Here is a 21,303-nt window from a genome sequence, read left to right on the forward strand (position 1 = left end):
TGCAGTTTCTACTTTCTATACTCAGCAAGTCAACAAGGGCACCACGAGCGATCTTCTTGTCCAACCTGGCGTAATTCAAGAAGTCGATTTTTCCTTTGTGTGCTTTTGTTCAAAGTTATCAGATTATGAGGAGCTAAGGTTAAATGGGCTGATCCCTGAGCAAACAGTCTTTAAGGTGATTTCTTGATTGTTTTGGGTCGGAGTGTTATTATGAAGGAAGGAACTGGAGTGTTATCATGAGGCAGGCTGTGAGGAATGAAAGGGAATTTAGAGAGTGGCGGGCGTACTGCCTTCAGGATTGATGTAATGTTTATATAGTGGTCAGAACAGCCATTTCCTCCTCCTCCTCTTGCTGCAGACAGGCTCAGTCAAAGGGCACAGATACAGAACACAGGGCAAAGGGGTCATTGGCTGAGTCCCTGCCAAGTATGTTTCAACATTAATATCAGAGCAGACATAAGGCTGCTTTATTAGAAGTTATGATAGCTGTATGAGGATATGTTTTATAGTTTTAAAGTCCCTCAAAGCATCTTAAGTAGGTCAGTAGTTCCTCATCTTCTCTCATGCTGGAGCTGAAGCAATACTTCATTTGACTTACTTACTTCATACACATTGTACCCAGCCTGGTTGAAGAAGTTCTGTCACAGTGAAATGTGAAAAAGATTCTCTACTTTAATTCAAACATGTTATTTCTGAAATAAACACGTAAACCATTCGGCACTCACTAAAAGGTACATTTGAAAATGACTGTTAAAACCTCAAGGTGAAGATTCATGGCATTTCGAATGGAAATAAATGTACTGTAAAGGCTTCTCTGTTGGAACAACTACTTGTGATATGTCTGTGTGTAATGTGTTATGAGACGCCATCGTGGTTGGCAGATGGACTGACGGAACAGGAATTTTGAAGCTACTTGTCCAAATTCATAGATGATCTATTGTTGTGTAATTGGTCAAAAGGCAGTGGTCATTGCTGAATTAATTTAGGTCAAATCAGCAGAAGTCAAGATGACGCGTCATAACACCTGACACTTACTTATTATACAGAAGTGAATTGAAGAGCATGCTTCAGCTTTACAGCTTTAATAAATGACCTTTTTTTGTAACTAGTAAGTTAGTTTCTAGTCTCCGTACAACAAACAAATTATAATTTTCTAATTCATTGAATTAAAATGTATGGCCATTTTACAAGATGAACACATGGCTTTTGAAATTTAAGCAGCACAAAGAATGCTATTTTAAGTGTGCATTGTATTTCTTAAAACATCATATTTGCAGAGTTCTAAGCTGGCTTTTGTTATTGACGTCCTCGAAGAAGCTAATGCAGCTAACTTCACTAAAAAGGCACAGGTTATGAAACGTTAAATGTGAAATGAATCAGAATATAACATGGATGTTATGTTTAGGGGGTTGTCTCATTCCTTTCACATTGGAGTTGACCAATAAGACATGAGGGTTTTGGCTGATGTGCTTAATGTGATGCTGGAGAGTTTCACTGAACTTCTTCCAAATGTTAGCCGTGTGAACCATATCAGTATAATCAAGTTTAGCTGAGAGGGAGGAGGATGGGTGGGGCTGAGTCACAGTTGATATATGTTAAAACAATTATGTCCATTATTTGAACTTCAGTGTATTTAGGGCAGTTCTCCCCAAATGGGACCTTGAGCTCCAGCTATTTCTGCTCTCTGAGTCACTGCCAAGGCGTAATGGCTTGAGACATTTATTTGTTTATTTAGTAAGGAGAAAACAAGTGATACTTAGGAAGAGCGCCAAGGGAAATAAAACATTTATAAAATCATAGCTCTGCAAAAGTCACAGGCCCAGAGGTCAGTTTAAGAGGAATCTTGGTTTACATACACAAGATTGTCATAGCAATAAGATGCGGCACTTATGCACTGGTATGTGACTTTTCTCAAATAGTTGTGAAGTTTGAAGAGATCAAATCTTTCTTATTGTATGAGTTATTTTACATCTGGAGCCAGCAACAGCTTTTCTAGTTGTAATATGTTGGGCCAGTTGATGTAACACTAAGTCAAAATGTTTTTCACCACACAGACTACTTGAAATAGAGCTTACTAAAAATACACACAAACAATAAACACCTACCAGATCTGTTATTGAGGTTAGCAATTTTTTCTTGACTTTGCAATCAGCAAACAATGATGATGAACTCTTGGTCGCTCTTAAGAAACATTTAATCATGTAATGCGATGGAGTTTATCATGTTGATGGGAGATTACAGATTTTTGTTCAGGGCTTCTGATACAAGCCTTAAAAGAAGCTCTTCAAAGCTTGTTGTCGTAAAGTATATTTAAGTTTATTCTAGCAAACATTATGATCAATATATTGGATAAAAATATCAGACACTCAGAATAATTAGTAAACATGGGTGATACCTTACAGTACAGTACAGTACAGTACCTTTTAAGTATTAAAACTGAAACTAATTAAACTGGAACATGATGATGATTAAGAGGAACATGATGTTTAGATCTGCTGTGCACAACATGAAACAAATGCATAACGTTTGTTCCTGTATTTTTTAATCATTTGTTTCCTGGGCCAGGTGTACGTCTTTACTTGCCTTTTCTTACTCTTACATGACAAAGAGCGAGGCTGATAATTGTCACATCTCCATCTGCTTTGAAAAGTCAATGTGTAGGAAGTGCTTGTTGTATGCTCTCACAAAAAACGTGTTAGCTTATAAATACAGCAAACAGGGAAATACTTAAGTTTCTTTTAAAGTTTTTTCTTTACTCACGTTTTATCAAATCAATTGTCTGTTATTTATATCCCTCTTTGCTCTTTTTTTTGCTAACACTTACTCCTATGCTAGCTTTACATGTTTGACTAGCTAGTCAGCTACATGCTAGCTTGTCTAGTTTAAATTAAAAGTTTGACAGACAATAATAACATTTTTTAACAGCACAATTTCTGCTTGCATGAGTATGATGTAATGGGTATGTACTGAACATTACAGGCAGTATTCTCAGCTATGCAAACAACAGTCACAAATATTAGGAGTTTGTTCATACTGTTCAGATGAATATTTCCTTAAACAAAATCCATCCAAAGAGGAAATACATTTGTTAAACAACCTGATGATTAAAGTAACGCCTGGTTAGTATATTACTAAGAAGCAAACCCTTATTCTTGAGTTATTTTAATGCATCGTTTAGTGACCCTTTCATATGCTATGTAAAAACCCGTGTGGCACCACTGTACTTCAAAAAGAATAGAGTCCCAGAGGAGCGGCAGGAAGGGAAGGGTCACTTTTGTGAACAGAAAAAGAAACTAAGGAGAGGACACTGGTCTCAAGGGACAGGTGGGTGAAAGGACCACCGTCTAATACAAAAGTTGACCTTATTCTTCCCAGTTTCCTGGTCTTACAACTTCAAACTGTTGCTCTTTGTTGGAGAGTATCTTTAGGTATGGTATGTCAGTGTGGTATGGTGACCTCTCTGTTCAGTTAAAATCTAAGCTTGCTCATTCTGGTGCAGACTGCCATGAAGGTAATAGGGAGGACTGAATACCTCTCCCTTCAGCCGATGTATGAGCAGTCTTTTCTCAGCCATGCAACCCGTCTCACATCATCCACTCTGAATGAAGCTTCTACCTTCTGGCAGATGATAGAGTCCCTGAAGTAAACTAAACCGCTTTAAAAACGCTTCTTTTCCCACTTTGATCAAAATTCAGAATAATTATTGGCTGTGTGGGTTGTGCATAGCGTCATGGTGTCCCTATATGCTTTTTCTATTTCCTTACCTTTGTTATCTTTCATGCTTTGTTTTTGCAGATCTTGTGCAATATGGGTAATGTGCAAAATATGTTGTGTTGTTCGGTATTGGTATGTGCCTTTTTGTTTTTGCGTGGATGTGGTTGTTTTTATTTATTGATTTGAGTGGAACCATCCTACAGTTGTGTTTGGGCTTTACTGATGCTTTTGGCACGTCATCATCATCATCACATTATCATAAAATATCAGAACCCTGAAAAGATACTGCAAGAAACTGTGGCTTTTCCGCAGTAAGAATCACTCTGACTCAGAGGAAGTTGTGTCTGCAGAGGAAAAGTTTTTTTTTTCTTTTTCTTTCCTTTCATTTCATCATTTTCATGCAGTCTGTTTTGAACTTGTAATTTTACAACTTCATTCTTGTAAATTTCCGATTTATTTTAAATACAACTTTTTAATTTTTGTTCATTAACGTGGCCTTAATCCTCTGTCGTAACAACCTGATGAGACCTTGTATGAGGTCTATTCTGCCATTGTAAGCAGGAGTCAATGATTGAACCTACCCGTGACCTCTGTGAGGGAGAGGCTGATGCAGGTTTGAGCAATGATGCCATTTGTTTAATGTTTAGCGGTGTGGCAAACAGACCAAAAGGAAACATGTGAGAGTTTCTCTTGCCTGTTTACGTTTTGGCTAATAAGTAATATGGAATGAGAGCTGTTCGGTAAGACCTGCCATCATTTTCAGGAAATGTCTGATTATAAAAGAAGTAAAAAAGCCTAGAGTCTGTGACCAAGTAGTATGTGTCTCACCTCTATATAGTGGTCTTTTTCTGGGGTTAACTAAGATCTCTGGATTGGGGTGGGGGGTGTCTCTGTGTGCTCTGAGGTTGTCAAAATGACTGCACATATTACCCACGATGATGATAACATACTGGATAGTTATTCAAATGTGTTTTAATAAAACTCTGTAGACATCAGCATCATTTTTATCATGTGGGTCCTGGGAGATACAAATAGAAAGGGCCTGAAGGAAAAAAGGTTGGGAACCACTGCCCATATTGGACCACAGTCCTGTATGTATCAGGTGTTGGGACTCAGTGACACATTTTTTTATCAGTTGTTAGTTTAATATTAAAATGTTACTGCTTTGTCCCATGAAATGTTGATCAATGACCTCATTCATTAAGGTGCTCCTTTGACTTCAGTTGATAGTTTGAAACTGTCTGAAGCTCAATGCTGACCTCTGCTGATGTTCCAAATTGAATGTGATTTTTCTGTCTTTTTTTTCACAGATCTCTGAAGCAAACTGTGGCTGTAAGTACTCATTTTCTGTAACAATTATATGTTCTACAATTATGTTTGCGTATGTGATTGTATCCAAACAAGAGCTTCACAAGAAATACTTAATCTTGTGGTGTTTTTTGTTTTGTTTTGCTCTTTTTTCTACCTTTTTTGTTTTGTCTCTACTAGATGGACAATGTGCTGAAAATCAAACATTAACAGCAGACACAACAACGGTGAAGTTTGAATCAGAACCAAAATGTAACTTATCCATTGGGCATGACAGTACTGGAGAAGGTTCGATAACATCTTTGACTCCTGGAACAATCCATGAAGTCTTCATCAGCTGTTTGAACTGCTGCAAAGAGGTCACAACAAGTGAGTCTGTTTACTTCATTTGAGCGCTGAAATTCCAACCACATAACAAAGAATCTGTATCACATCATGCTACAGACTCAGCATGTTGAACTATTGATAGTAAGCACCCCCTAGCATTAGTAACAACAAGTACAAAGCACACCTAAAGTACAAAACACTTAGTGACTCTAATGGTTATAAGAAATACAGTAACAGTATTAATTATTCACAACATCATGCTCATCCTCTGTCACAGAGCCCGAAGCTGTCAGAGGTCTTCTTGTCACTGATGTAACAACCACTTCCTTGTTGGTTACCTGGAATGAACCTGAGGGAAAGAGCTCCTTCTACAGAGTGAGCTGGACGAATGGACAAATCAACACAACAGGAACCTCCCAAAACATCAGTGGTCTCAACGCTGGAGTCCAGGAATGTATATTTGTCACTGCAGTGGCCATTGATAACCATACTGAAGGACAGAATAGAACTACTTGTCGGTACACACGTAAGTACATGTTAGATCTTGCTTACTATTCTGAAACAATAATGAAATAATGAATGCCAAACTGAATAGGATATTTTAATTGAAAGAATTCACAATTATCTCGACAAAGCTTGGATTTCGTTCAGTCCAAAATCTGTTTTTTCGACTGTGAGTAGATGCACGTGTTTGAATCACGCCTCTCTGGTGTCTGTGAACTTATAGCTGGTGATCCTGCAAAGTTTTATTTGTCAAACTGTTGACCCTATATCAAAACCCTGGGTCACTTTAAAAAGTGTGGCAAGATGACTTACGGTACTGAGAATGGATCACATGAAATCAACATGCTTGATGATCATTGCAACTCAACTCAACTGCAATGAAGCATCTTGATAATGTTGAAGGGAAACAACCAGTCTAACTGTAGTTTTACTATTTTAACTTCAACTTTACAATTCATTAAAAAAAAGAAAAACTTTTAGTCTTTGCTTTCAATAACACCTTTTCCCCCACACTGCCTGAAGTAGTGGACAGTGGCTGCTTTCTAACACTACTGGAGCAATCGGTCCAGTCATTTTAATCTGAGTGGCTTTGACAGATTTTTGTGTTTAACTGCTTTGACATACTTTTTTATTCCCCTTCTTTTCCCTTACAGAGCCAAACAAGATAGAGAGTCTCACTGTAGACCAGGTCACAACCTCCTCCATATCTCTGTCGTGGACTAAACCAAAGGGAGGGAGCTCCTTCTATAGAGTACAGTGGACTAATGGAAAAACTAACAACAACAACAATGTCACTGAAACCAAAATCAGCATCACTGAGCTGACTGCTGGAGTGCGGTATAATTTTGCTGTCATAACAGTGGCTGGAGATAGCACGACAGAGAGTGCAATGGCTGAGATGTTTCACTATACCAGTAAGGATTACATTTTTTCAATATAACTTTGCTTATTATCAATTTTGGGGCTCACCTTCAGTTTTTTATTGTTTTAACTCCACAATAATAAGTTTTGATGATTTTTCCCTCACATTGCTCTTATCTAAGAGCCCAACATCATCCAGAATCTCACTGTCACTGAACTCACAACATCTTCGATGTATGTGACCTGGTCAAAACCTAAAGGAGGGAGCTCCTTCTATAGAGTACAGTGGACTAATGGAGAGATGAATGAGACTTTAAAAGTGACAGAAACTCATGTTAACATTACTAACCTGACTGCTGGTGTCCAGTATAAAATAAGTGTTACTGCAGTAGCAGAGGATAATTATACTGAAGGAAACAGTACCAGGGTTTCTCATTACACGAGTAAGTACACTGTAAATGTGGTTCATGTTGTCATGTTGTGAGAGTCTGTTAAAGACACCTGTTGGAGCAGATTGTCTGCAGTGACTACTGGCAGGATATAAACATTCAAGGTGGACTTACTCACGTTTGCATATTTGTACAGTACCTTTAGGTTTGAGACACGTTTGTTGTGTTTTATTCCTTTAAACTTCTTTTTGGCTGCCTGAGAAGATTTGAGATTGAACATTTGATTTGGTAGAGTTTAGGAACGCATGTTGAAGTCATTTTCTTTTGGGTGGCTCCAACTGATGTTCTACTTTAACTGCTTTGACAACCTTTTTATTCCCCTCCTCTTACCTCACAGAGCCTAACATAGTAGAGGGGCTCACTGTAGACCAGGTCACAACCTCCTCCATATCTCTGTCGTGGACTAAACCAAAGGGAGGGAGCTCCTTCTATAGAGTACAGTGGACTAATGGGAAAACTAACAACAACAACAACAATGTCACTGAAACCAAAATCAGCATCACTGAGCTGACTGCTGGAGTGCGGTATAATTTTACTGTCATAACAGTGGCTGGAGATAACACGACACAGAGTGCAATGGCTGAGACGTTTCACTATACCAGTAAGGATTACATTTTGTGTTAATGACCCTGCTAATTGTCAATTTTTGGAGCTCACCTTTAGTTTGTTATCGTTTTAACTCCACAATAATAAGTTTTGATGATTTTTCCCTCACATTGCTTTTATCTAAGAGCCCAACATCATCCAGAATCTCACTGTCACTGAACTCACAACATCTTCGATGTATGTGACCTGGTCAAAACCTAAAGGAGGGAGCTCCTTCTATAGAGTACAGTGGACTAATGGAGAGATGAATGAGACTTTAAAAGTGACAGAAACTCATGTTAACATTACTAACCTGACTGCTGGTGTCCAGTATAAAATAAGTGTTACTGCAGTAGCAGAGGATAATTTTACTGAAGGAAACAGTACCATGGTTTCTCATTACACGAGTAAGTACACTGTAAATGTGGTTCATGTTGTCATGTTGTGAGAGTCTGTTAAAGACACCTGTTGGAGCAGATTGTCTGCAGGATATAAACATTCAAGGTGGACTTACTCACGTTTGCATATTAGTACAGTACCTTTAGGTTTGAGACACGTTTGTTGTGTTTTATTCCTTTAAACTTCTTTTTGGCTGCCTGAGAAGATTTGAGATTGAACATTTGATTTGGTAGAGTTTAGGAACGCATGTTGAAGTCACTTTCTTTTGGGTGGCTCCAACTGATGTTCTACTTTAACTGCTTTGACAACCTTTTTATTCCCCTCCTCTTACCTCACAGAGCCTAACATAGTAGAGGGGCTCACTGTAGACCAGGTCACAACCTCCTCCATATCTCTGTCGTGGACTAAACCAAAGGGAGGGAGCTCCTTCTATAGAGTACAGTGGACTAATGGAAAAACTAACAACAACAACAATGTCACTGAAACCAAAATCAGCATCACTGAGCTGACTGCTGGAGTGCGGTATAATTTTACTGTCATAACAGTGGCTGGAGATAACACGACACAGAGTGCAATGGCTGAGACGTTTCACTATACCAGTAAGGATTACATTTTGTGTTAATGACCCTGCTAATTGTCAATTTTTGGGGCTGACCTTTAGTTTGTTTTCATTTCATCTGCACAATAATCAGAGGATGGAGTTGTTGGGTACATATACATTGATGCTGTTGTTCTGGACTTTCTTGTAACCCAGTGTTTCTGTTAAACTTGTGAAATGGAATATCCTAATATATTCAAAAACAAAGTGATATTTTTTATTGCTTCTAAATATTTTTTTCCCTCACATTGCTCTTATCTAAGAGCCCAACATCATCCAGAATCTTACTGTCACTGAACTCACAACATCTTCGATGTATGTGACCTGGTCAAAACCTAAAGGAGGGAGCTCCTTCTATAGAGTACAGTGGACTAATGGAGAGATGAATGAGACTTTAAAAGTGACAGAAACTCATGTTAACATTACTAACCTGACTGCTGGTGTCCAGTATAAAATAAGTGTTACTGCAGTAGCAGAGGATAATTTTACTGAAGGAAACAGTACCAGGGTTTCTCATTACACGAGTCAGTACACTGTAAATGTGGTTCATGTTGTCATGTTGTGAGAGTCTGTTAAAGACACCTGTTGGAGCAGATTGTCTGCAGGATATAAACATCCAAGGTGGACTTACTCACGTTTGCATATTAGTACAGTACCTTTAGGTTTGAGACACATTTGTTGTGTTTTATTCCTTTAAACTTCTTTTTGGCTGCCTGAGAAGATTTGAGATTGAACATTTGATTTGGTAGAGTTTAGGAACGCATGTTGAAGTCACTTTCTTTTGGGTGGCTCCAACTGATGTTCTACTTTAACTGCTTTGACAACCTTTTTATTCCCCTCCTCTTACCTCACAGAGCCTAACATAGTAGAGGGGCTCACTGTAGACCAGGTCACAACCTCCTCCATATCTCTGTCGTGGACTAAACCAAAGGGAGGGAGCTCCTTCTATAGAGTACAGTGGACTAATGGGAAAACTAACAACAACAACAATGTCACTGAAACCAAAATCAGAGTCACTGAGCTGACTGCTGGAGTGCGGTATAATTTTACTGTCATAACAGTGGCTGGAGATAACACGACACAGAGTGCAATGGCTGAGACGTTTCACTATACCAGTAAGGATTACATTTTGTGTTAATGACCCTGCTAATTGTCAATTTTTGGGGCTGACCTTTAGTTTGTTTTCATTTCATCTGCACAATAATCAGAGGATGGAGTTGTTGGGTACATATACATTGATGCTGTTGTTCTGGACTTTCTTGTAACCCAGTGTTTCTGTTAAACTTGTGAAATGGAATATCCTAATATATTCAAAAACAAAGTGATATTTTTTATTGCTTCTAAATATTTTTTTCCCTCACATTGCTCTTATCTAAGAGCCCAACATCATCCAGAATCTTACTGTCACTGAACTCACAACATCTTCGATGTATGTGACCTGGTCAAAACCTAAAGGAGGGAGCTCCTTCTATAGAGTACAGTGGACTAATGGAGAGATGAATGAGACTTTAAAAGTGACAGAAACTCATGTTAACATTACTAACCTGACTGCTGGTGTCCAGTATAAAATAAGTGTTACTGCAGTAGCAGAGGATAATTATACTGAAGGAAACAGTACCATGGTTTCTCATTACACGAGTAAGTACACTGTAAATGTGGTTCATGTTGTCATGTTGTGAGAGTCTGTTAAAGACACCTGTTGGAGCAGATTGTCTGCAGGATATAAACATCCAAGGTGGACTTACTCACGTTTGCATATTAGTACAGTACCTTTAGGTTTGAGACACATTTGTTGTGTTTTATTCCTTTAAACTTCTTTTTGGCTGCCTGAGAAGATTTGAGATTGAACATTTGATTTGGTAGAGTTTAGGAACGCATGTTGAAGTCACTTTCTTTTGGGTGGCTCCAACTGATGTTCTACTTTAACTGCTTTGACAAACTTTTTATTCCCCTCCTCTTACCTCACAGAGCCTAACATAGTAGAGGGGCTCACTGTAGACCAGGTCACAACCTCCTCCATATCTCTGTCGTGGACTAAACCAAAGGGAGGGAGCTCCTTCTATAGAGTACAGTGGACTAATGGAAAAACTAACAACAACAACAATGTCACTGAAACCAAAATCAGCATCACTGAGCTGACTGCTGGAGTGCGGTATAATTTTACTGTCATAACAGTGGCTGGAGATAACACGACACAGAGTGCAATGGCTGAGACGTTTCACTATACCAGTAAGGATTACATTTTGTGTTAATGACCCTGCTAATTGTCAATTTTTGGGGCTGACCTTTAGTTTGTTTTCATTTCATCTGCACAATAATCAGAGGATGGAGTTGTTGGGTACATATACATTGATGCTGTTGTTCTGGACTTTCTTGTAACCCAGTGTTTCTGTTAAACTTGTGAAATGGAATATCCTAATATATTCAAAAACAAAGTGATATTTTTTATTGCTTCTAAATATTTTTTTCCCTCACATTGCTCTTATCTAAGAGCCCAACATCATCCAGAATCTTACTGTCACTGAACTCACAACATCTTCGATGTATGTGACCTGGTCAAAACCTAAAGGAGGGAGCTCCTTCTATAGAGTAAAGTGGACTAATGGAGAGATGAATGAGACTTTAAAAGTGACAGAAACTCATGTTAACATTACTAACCTGACTGCTGGTGTCCAGTATAAAATAAGTGTTACTGCAGTAGCAGAGGATAATTTTACTGAAGGAAACAGTACCAGGGTTTCTCATTACACGAGTCAGTACACTGTAAATGTGGTTCATGTTGTCATGTTGTGAGAGTACTCTACTTGTTGGGTAAATATAAATTGATGCTGTCGTCTGGACTTGATTGCAGGGTTTCTGTTGAACTTGTAAAATTGAGGATCTGTCCAAAAACAAAATGATATTTTCCCTTCCTTCTCAATGAATTTTCAATGTATGTGACATCTTTTGATATTCCATCTTTTTTTTTTGCCAATTCACAGAACCGGCTGCAGTCAGAAATCTCACCATCAAAGGAACCACATCCTCATCTGTGTCTCTTATTTGGACTAAACCACAGGGAAATGCTACCTCATACATAGTGCGGTGGACTGCAGGAGAAAACAGCAAAAGCAACACCACCACTGAAACCTTCTTTACCATCAATGATTTAAACCCAGGGTATCAGTACAACATTACAGTGGTTGCTGTTGCTTCAACTTCTTCAAACACAGGAGAGGGAAAATCAGAAGTTACCGTTACACGTGAGTCCAAACACTGTAAAAGTCTTGTGTTTTTCAACTATCAGATGGGACATATTTTTAGCTAAAAAAGTTACGAGATGCAACAAATACACAGGAAATAGATTTCTGTAAAAAAAAGCAAGAATTCAAAACAGTTCGTAAAGTTACTACGGCAAATGATTTATGATGAGATTATGTTTATCATCTTGGAGTATGAAGAATATTTTCGGTTTAGGATCTACTGTAGAGCTTTACTAAATTTCCTTTAACCAGTTCATACTCCAGTTTCCCCAACTTGCATGGATAAGAAATGGATTCATTTGACACATGCATTGATAAACACTAATGTGTATGTTGCGCCAGTAGCACAGCCTCATAAATGGAGGCTATCATCTTCCAAAACGGCAGCCTGATTCTTTCCTGCGGCTGCTTTCCCGCATGTCATTCCTCCCACTCTCTCACTCTGATTTTTCACTCTATCCACTATCTGTCTCTATAATACATTAAAAGCCCCCATGTAAATGTACAAATTAAAAAAAAACTTGTTGTGCAGGTTCAATTGCATTTTTATTTTTATTACGTTTTAGGGTCAGTGGTTTATTAAGGGAACCTGAAAGAGAGATGCGAAACAATTATGATTCTTATGGTGTCAAACAAAATGTATTCAGCAAGACTTATTACAGTAATTTTCAAGCAAAATGTCAAACATACAGTCGCAGACCAACCTTTAAATGTGTATTAATAATATTAAGAATATTTGAATTCTTGAGTTTTTGGATTTGCTTTTATGGATGATTATATTAATGCATTTTACTTTTTTTCTTGTTGTTCCACCATACCAATATATTTTCACCTCTGTGTTGTTTAGGGCCTGTTAAGCCTGTGGACATTACTGTGGGACCACGAGGAACTGATAACCTTAACATCAGCTGGACTTTGCCTCATGGGAGAGTTGATCACTATGTGGTGAACATCTCAAATGATGAACTGATGTATGATAACAACAGTAGAACAAACGACCAAACCTTTGTCTTCACTGGTTTACGTCCCGGGAGAGTCTTTGACGTCACGGTGACCGCCGTTGCTGGAGACTTCAAGGAGACATCTGACCAGTCATCATTTGCCACTTGTGAGTTCATAACCTACATGCAGGCTGTTTCTGATTCTGAAGTCGGGGTTATTCTTGGTATGATGCTCTTTCAAGTGCACTTTACTGAAATGGTTTAAAACCATCAAAACCATAAGACTTTAGGTTTAACCAGGTACTTACTCAAAAATGTTTTAAAAAAAATATATTGGGAATTTTTTAAAAATTTATGCTTTTTTAAATACCTGATCGTTAGATAGGGGTGTTTTTTTTTTTAACACATTCCTTGATGAAAATGTGAGACAGACTGTAGATTACCCTGGTTTATTTGTCCGAGATCAGACAACAGCTGCTACTACGTAAAAGCTGATGTGGATCTAAATAAAAAACAGAGGAACAGCAGCAAAACATAAATGGCTGACCAACCCTTTATTTCTTTTTTACTGAACAGTGTTGCTTACTATTCTATAAGCAGCTAAAGTCTAAACTCCTTTACATGTGGATACACTTCTAATAGGCTAGAAAGAAGACTTTTAACCATCACTTGAAACTATCACACATATTTACATTTCTTCAGCCTCAGAATTGTGTGTCTATTTCCTTTTCAATTCACAACATACAGTACAATGGCTCCTATTTAAATATGGATCTGCTGCTATGAGACACCTTACTCTTGTGTATTAAAGATAAGATAAGATAATCCTTTATTCATCTCGCGAGCGGAGAAGTTTACAGTGTTACAACAGCAAAGCAGGATAGCAGAAGAAAATCACACAGTGCAAAAAAAATTAAAATAGATAAAACATATAAGTGTACCAAAACATATGCATTGAAAACAATAATCAAGAGCTAGTATAAAAATATGCATCAGAAAAGGAACAGTTAAAATGCCAGTAACCTAAATATGCAAGTCTGTATAAACAGTATGAACACTAGTATGCACACAGTGCATATAAGGAGGGAATGAAATAAATATTGCAATGCAATCAAATTTAAATAAAAAAAAATACAAATAAGATCAGGTGACATCTTATAACATTATTATTGCAGAAGAAGTAGGAGTAAATTGTCCAGTTTGGTGTGTTTTATGATCCACTGGGAGCAGGCTTGGTTAAACAGTCTGACTGCAGCAGGAAGGAAGGACCTGCGGTATCTCTCCTTCAGACAGCGCGGGTGGCGAAGCCTGTCACTGAAGGAGCTGCCCAGTGCTGTTACCGGACCATGCAAGGGGTGGGAGATGTTCTCCATCAGGGATGAGCTGATGGAGAACGCTAAACAAACCTAAAAAAAAACAATTTCCTGTGATAGACAGATTTACTAATATACCATAAAATTAGCAAGATGAACCAATTCATGAAAATATGTCCTGACTCGTTATTAGTTATGTGTACTATTACTGCTCAGGTGTTGAATTGTGTCAATCTGATTTTGATATTAATGTGCTATTCTTTGGAAACACCATGCATAGCACATTAACACTTTAGCTAGTGTAAAGGGTGTGACCTCTCCTTTGGTATTTACATAAATAACCACTCGTACCTTTAATATCTAGCTGTCACTGACTTTAAAAAAAAAAAATCCATATTTTTATGTAACTCATCTTACTTACCTGTTATTTTTGTAGATCCCACACCTCCTGGTCCATTAAACATCAGTCACAGGACAAACTCGTCGCTCTCTGTTATTTGGGAAACTCCTGCTTTCATTGAAAACGCTCCAAACATCAGCTACTCTATCACCTACTCGGATAAAGATTCTGTAAAGTCTCGAGACACCATACTCAACAAAAAAGAGCTGTCCCTGCTCTCATCTGGAACTCGCTACAATATATCCATACAAACAATTGGACCTGAACGTTTAAAGAGCTCAGATGTTGGTATTTCCACTTTCACCTGTAAGTACAACGAGGAGATTTTTTGTTTGTTTAAGTGTCCTATTGGTTTCATGTCATATGAAAAACTATCCTCTTTTTGAATTACTCTTAATACACATTTCCTGTCTTTATTTTATTCTAGTGCCCAACCCTGTGCTAAACCTTGAATCCAGCACTAATTCCACCACCTCTGTTGAAGTGAAATGGTCACCACCACATGGAGTCCAGGACTATTATGTATACTTGGTTGAAATTGTCACTCCTAAAGGAAACTGGAATGTTAACAATCCAGTCATCACTAACAGGGCATATTTATCAGACCTAAAGCCAGGAACTAAATACAACATCAGTGTCAGAACAATAGCAGCGCAAGGAATCGAATCAGCTGATGAATTTACAGTCGTTTACACAAGTAAGGGGTTACTTAATGATCAGATGTACTGAGGTCTTCTTACTTTTTACAGTCTATGGTTCGTACTCAACCCTATGCTGTGTTATTCTGCAGGACCAGCAGCAGTGTCCAACATCACTGTGGAGAATGTGACCACAACAAGCATGCAGCTGTCGTGGCACAGGCAGAGTGACCATAACCCGTCCTACTCCTACCTGGTGATGGCACTGCGCGACAACATACTGGTTCACAATGGCTCAACAGAGAATGAGACATACACCTTCTCTAATCTGTGCCCTGGAAGTCTTTACACTTTTAAAGTGATCACAGAGGTAGATGGGATCAAGTCATCAGAGAAAAGAGCAAACAGTTACACAAGTATGTTTCAAAGCTTCTGATTCTGATTAACATTTCAATTGGATAGAAAAATGAGACAGAGATAGATATAGATAGATATAGATATAGATATAGATAGATATAGATAGATATACAGGTATACGTTTGGATAAAAACATTTCATACACAACCAAATCTGTAAAGCGATAAGATGTACTATTTTGTCCACTAGGTGCCCCACAATACACTCAATCCACTCAAAGCCTCAGAGGGGCTTTACAGTCGGTCTAAGATTTTTAATAATTAACAAGGTTGTATTGATAGAAATATCCATATTCCCCTTTCTGTGCTAAAACTAGCAGGATTTATTGTAAATTATTTGCAACAAATAAGATGGTTATTGTCTCTAAATGTGGGTGAGTCTTAGTGCCACGTACGGTACATCTGTTTCGAGTGACCTATTCAGGAACTTGTTTTAAATGCTCCTTCTTAAAAGGAGCTACATACAGATCTAAGATCAGGACAGTATCACTGCAAATAAAGCAACTTGAGGAGTGAAGTTCCTGGATGGATAACTTAGATTCAAAAGTATGTGTTACTTTTGAACTTGTGTGTTATTATTAGATTTTTCAGGATTTGCATTTGACTTTAAGAAGTAGTCCACTTGTGTGTTGTTGACTGTAATCACACTACATAGCATAAATGTGCATTTGTAACGTCAATCTTTTTTACAGGGCCTGCGTTGGTGTCTAACATTGTTATGATGGGAAATGATGATGAAACAACCCACCTGTCAGTGAGTTGGTTAGCAGCAGAATGCCAGGTGGACTCTTACACCGTCCTGCTGTACAGAGACGGGGATCTGGTGGGAAACAGCACAGATCTTAGTAACACAACTGAAAACCATCTGTTTGTGGGGCTGACACCAGGAGTGCTGTACTGTGTGGAAGTGGTCACCAAAAGTGGTCCCTTTCAAAGTATAAGTGCAAAAGTTTGCAAGGCAACCTGTGAGTTACATCAACCTAACCCATAGACTTGTACATATTTATTGTATAAAAGATATAAGATGTAGATGTTTTTTCAAATGTTTTGTGAAATTTAGAAATTCCTGTAATGTTTTGATTGAGTAATAATATTTGAGTATTCCTTTACCTGTTCAGTTCCTAACCCTCCTGGTACCATCATGGTCGAGTCTCAGACTGTGGACTCGATCAACTTCACCTGGTCCTTACCCGAGAACATGGAGCACTTGCAGTATAACTTCCGTGTGTCCATCACTAACGACTCCTTTAGAAACAACTGGTTCCTGCTCCCAAATCTTCAGTCTGGAAGTCTGCACAATATCTCTGTTGTCACTGTTGGTGTGTGGAATTATGAGAGCTCAGCAGTGACAGCACAAAACTACACCAGTGAGTCTGATTAACACACATCATCACAACAGCATTATTACTGTGAAGTATTTTTTGCCAAGTTCTTTTCTTTTTGGATGTTGTTATGAATGTGACACATATAGAGAAAGAGATATAAAGTATTTCTCTGTAAACAGTTTTATTTTCTAATAATTGCAAATGCTTTATATGAAATACAAGGCTCAGTTATATAGTAATAAGGGGGCCACTGAGTAGCTGTGAAATGTCTGGATGTTGGACATTGGATCAGTAGCGTGCGTGCTAGCCTCCTGACATCCTGACAGATCCTGGCTTTACACAATATGCATTACTGGCCTAACAGCTAAGTTCAATGGGCTTACAATGTTGAATATGCAATGGCTAACTTTAAGGAGAAGGGGCAGGACACAGGCTTCACATTATTGAAGTTATAATAAATACACTTTGTTTTTTTTGTCAGGGCTGTCAAGTTATTATGCGTTTAATCCCATGTTTGAAAGTCCATCATCATTCAGCATTTAAAGATAGATAGATAGATAGATAGATAGATGGATGGATGGATGGATGGATGGATGGATGGATGGATGGATGGATGGATGGATGGATGGATGGATGGATGGATGGATGGATGGATGGATGGATGGATGGATGGATGGATGGATGGATGGATGGATGGATGGATGGATGGATGGATGGATGGATGGATGGATGGATGGATGGATGGATGGATGGATGGATGGATGGATGGATAGAGAAATGGATGGATGGATGGATTGACTTTATTGTTCCCAAGATGGGAAATCGTGGCATTACAGCAGCAGGATAACAAACACACAATGTTTGTAACAAAACAATGGAATGGAATACTAAGTATAAAAGCACTAACAATGTAAAAATATGTATCTAAAAACTAAATATAAGAATAATATGTGCGCCAGGATTTCCCTTAAACATTCCAACTAGTCAAAAAATGTGAAAAATGAACTGCGACATTTGTACGTCATGTTTATCTGGATGTAAGAATACTTTGCTGCAGTAGATGAACATGTTAAAAAACAGTTATGACAGTTGTAAGTGGGCAGTATTGATATGAAGAGTAAGTGCAATAGTGTGAATAGACATGAGAGAATAGACAAGATATCAGCTGAAACTATTGACTATAATGAGGAATAGACAAGACATAAAGTGGACTTCACTGAAACCTATATTCAAGTGCAAAGACATGAAGGAAACATGTTATGTTGAAGTCCTGGCTTCTCTGACAACAATGCAGTAGCCAGCATGCGCTCCTTTTTAATTTTGGATTCAGCTGGTAAATTAAAAAAATAAATTAAATAAATTTATAACAATTTGTTATTATTGATTAGCTTAATTTATTCGTGAGAATAACTTCAAAAAATCCAGCACATTTAAACTTTACTGGGTTTTCACTTGTTGTAGGAATGAGCCACAGAGAGTTTTTTAATGTCCTTCAAAAGTATCCGATGACCCTTCAGCACAGACATACTTCAATATATCGACAATGCATATTTGTGAAACCACTTAATGTCCTATGGTCGACTAGTGAACCACTGATATTATTTTATTTTTTTACCTTATTACTTCTAAATTCCTGCTCTATTTATCCACTGTGTTTTTTCCGTTCCTTTTCTCAGAACCATATCCTGTAACTGTGCGAGCAGATAAGACAAAAATCACCATAAACACAGTGACTTTGGTTTGGGAACAGCTGGAGGCCAAATCTCACTACTCGTATGTGGTGGAGGTCTCCAATGGTGCTCCATCTCAAACAGTCAACAACACCACAACAATGATCACTGGTCTTGTCTCTGGGAGCAACTACAGCTTCACTGTGACTACACAGACAGCAGATGGCACTCAGGCAGATTCTGTGACTGTGTCCTACTTCACACGTGCGTATAAACACCATGCTGTCAGAGTTTCTGGCTAAAAAAATCATTGCAGACAAAATAAGCAAGTCACCAAAAAATATTAGTGTATTCTTTAAATTACGACTGAATGTGAAGGTGTCGGCTTTAGTTCATAATCCAATATGGTTTGAAGGACAGAAGGCAAGAGTCATATGTCTTGGTCGGAATTGTTATGTTTTTTTGTTGTCGGTAGAAGTGTAGTTCACCGCCATGTAATTCTTTCTTTCTTATTGGTGGTCCTCAGCAAAGACATAGATTTATTAATCCATGTAAATAGACACCTGCATGGATATGCTGCTTACAGCATGTGGATTTCATCTCTCCACTCTACGTTTTCTCCCGCTTCATAAGTTGCTCGCTGGACTGTAAGCGATGCTCAGGAAAGAAAGTCTTGTCCAGAAGTCCTTGATTGCTGAGTAATTTGCAAAACTGCAATCTCCCAAAAAACCTCCATCACTCCCAAGTGGCTGTAACATTATCAAATCATAACCGATCCCTCGATTTCCTGAAAAATAGTGGTCCTACTTCCCTTCTGTATTTGTACACTTTTAAATGAATGCAATGATTTAAAAAGCTTACTTGAATGTTTTGACTGCAATTTGTCCCGCTCATTTGACAGGTTGATGGAACATGAAAGATGATATATTAGTATATTACATGATTATATTTGAAAGAATCTTCGGTTAATGTGTCTTCATAGGAAACTCTTTTTGCTATGTTTGCAGGGCCGTACGGTGTCAGAAAGTTGCAGGCTGAAACCTTGAACACAACTGCTATACATCTGTTTTGGGATGAACCTCTGGAATACAAACCAGAATATACATACCGGGTTAAAACTACAGACTGTGGAGCCCACAAAAACGAAACCCTCACAGGGAACAACTTGCAGATCTCTGCACTCACCCCTGGGACCAAATGTACTTTCTGCGTCTTTGTCAGGGCAGCGGACGGCATTGAAGGAGAAGCAAACTGCACCTTTCAGTACACAAGTAAGATCCACACCGGTCTTTTCTCAATTCTATTTTAAGAATCACGGTGGTTTCTCATTTTTAATCGTTTTTCTCTGTTCATTAACTTCAACAGAGCCTGAGACAGTCAAGCCCAGTATCTCCAGTCAGGGCTCCAACAGTTCAGTCCTGGTGTCGTGGGCCAAACCTGTTGGGAGAGTGGAGCATTTTAAGGTTTATCTGAACAGCTCTTTTGGGGCTGTTTTGGTGCAACAGCTGAACCCCAGTGATACCTTCTTTCTGTTCGATGGCCTGTCTGCTGGAAGGATTTACTCTGCCATGGTCACCACATTGAGTGGACCCTTCGAGGAAGCATCTGGATCTGTTACCAATGCAACTTGTAAGTTTGATACATTTGTTGTAGTCATGCATAGTTTATATAGCTAAGAAGCAACCAGGCATACAAGTCATGACAATAATTTTGAGTCGTATGTGTTACATGTCGTAATGTTATACTAAAGGTCATCTTTAGCGTATTAAGATATGAGATTTATAGAAGAAGTTAATCATATTTACTTTTTTGTGTTTTATAATCAATGCAACACCATTAGTGCGGGTCTTTTGGCATTCATGTTGGAGATTTTTTGATTGCATCATTACTCTACTTGCTGAAGTCCACTGTCTGTAATCTTTCCCCCAGTCCCTAACCCTCCTGGGTTGATTGAGGTCCTGAAAAAGACAACCAGTTCTCTTTACATCAAGTGGGCGGAAGCGACTCTGATGGATGGTGCATCATTCTCCTACCAGCTGTCTAATATATCAGCACAGGGAGGCGAACACATCTCTACCAACAACACCAATTTTACTTTTACCTCCCTGCAGTCTGGGACCCCCTACAATATCTCAGTGGCAACAGTGGGGGTTCTGGATTTTCAGAGTGTGACGGTTCAGATCAACATGGTCACCACAAGTAAGTGTTTTATCTTGTCATGTTATCAAGCTAAGACTTATTCTGTTTTGGCTCTGTCTCCTAACACCAACATCCAAACATTTAAATCACTCTTAAAACCCTCAGGGCCGTTCAAAGTGAATTCTCTTGACGCTTTCGAGGACGAGGAGTTCATCTGGGCCAAATGGCTCAATCCTGACCAATACAAGGAAAGCTATCGTTTCAATCTGACTCTGCAAAGCTCAGCTGAGACCTTTGATAACACAGCTACCAAGGATAACCAATTTAATTTCACCAAGCTGAATCCTGGGAGCCCCTACAACATAAGTGTCATTACAGAGACTTTTGATGGAACACAAAGTGATCCAACATTGATATCCATATGCACAAGTAAGTTATTTACTGTCTGATGGAAATATTATTGTTTAAGGTTTC

At 38.4% G+C, this 21,303-nt stretch overlaps 1 protein-coding gene across 1 annotated transcript in view; it reads left to right on the plus strand.

The window, feature by feature from the left end:
- LOC306825833 (receptor-type tyrosine-protein phosphatase eta-like) overlaps nucleotides 1-21,303 on the plus strand; it is a 39,799-nt gene that overhangs the window by 11,503 nt on the left and 6,993 nt on the right. The window contains exons 2-19 of the mRNA XM_079346787.1: nucleotides 5,025-5,046; nucleotides 5,203-5,391; nucleotides 5,627-5,875; nucleotides 6,507-6,767; nucleotides 10,123-10,383; nucleotides 10,714-10,974; nucleotides 11,727-11,987; nucleotides 12,835-13,095; nucleotides 14,678-14,947; nucleotides 15,069-15,338; nucleotides 15,432-15,695; nucleotides 16,388-16,660; nucleotides 16,814-17,062; nucleotides 18,697-18,954; nucleotides 19,698-19,961; nucleotides 20,056-20,319; nucleotides 20,620-20,889; nucleotides 20,995-21,258. Coding sequence (XP_079202913.1) covers nucleotides 5,025-5,046; nucleotides 5,203-5,391; nucleotides 5,627-5,875; nucleotides 6,507-6,767; nucleotides 10,123-10,383; nucleotides 10,714-10,974; nucleotides 11,727-11,987; nucleotides 12,835-13,095; nucleotides 14,678-14,947; nucleotides 15,069-15,338; nucleotides 15,432-15,695; nucleotides 16,388-16,660; nucleotides 16,814-17,062; nucleotides 18,697-18,954; nucleotides 19,698-19,961; nucleotides 20,056-20,319; nucleotides 20,620-20,889; nucleotides 20,995-21,258 — 4,411 coding nt within the window. The remainder of the gene's footprint in view (nucleotides 1-5,024; nucleotides 5,047-5,202; nucleotides 5,392-5,626; nucleotides 5,876-6,506; nucleotides 6,768-10,122; nucleotides 10,384-10,713; nucleotides 10,975-11,726; nucleotides 11,988-12,834; nucleotides 13,096-14,677; nucleotides 14,948-15,068; nucleotides 15,339-15,431; nucleotides 15,696-16,387; nucleotides 16,661-16,813; nucleotides 17,063-18,696; nucleotides 18,955-19,697; nucleotides 19,962-20,055; nucleotides 20,320-20,619; nucleotides 20,890-20,994; nucleotides 21,259-21,303) is intronic.

This window comes from Symphodus melops (genome assembly GCF_947650265.1).
Source record: "Symphodus melops genome assembly, chromosome: 6".
Classification (NCBI taxonomy): domain Eukaryota; kingdom Metazoa; phylum Chordata; class Actinopteri; order Labriformes; family Labridae; genus Symphodus; species Symphodus melops.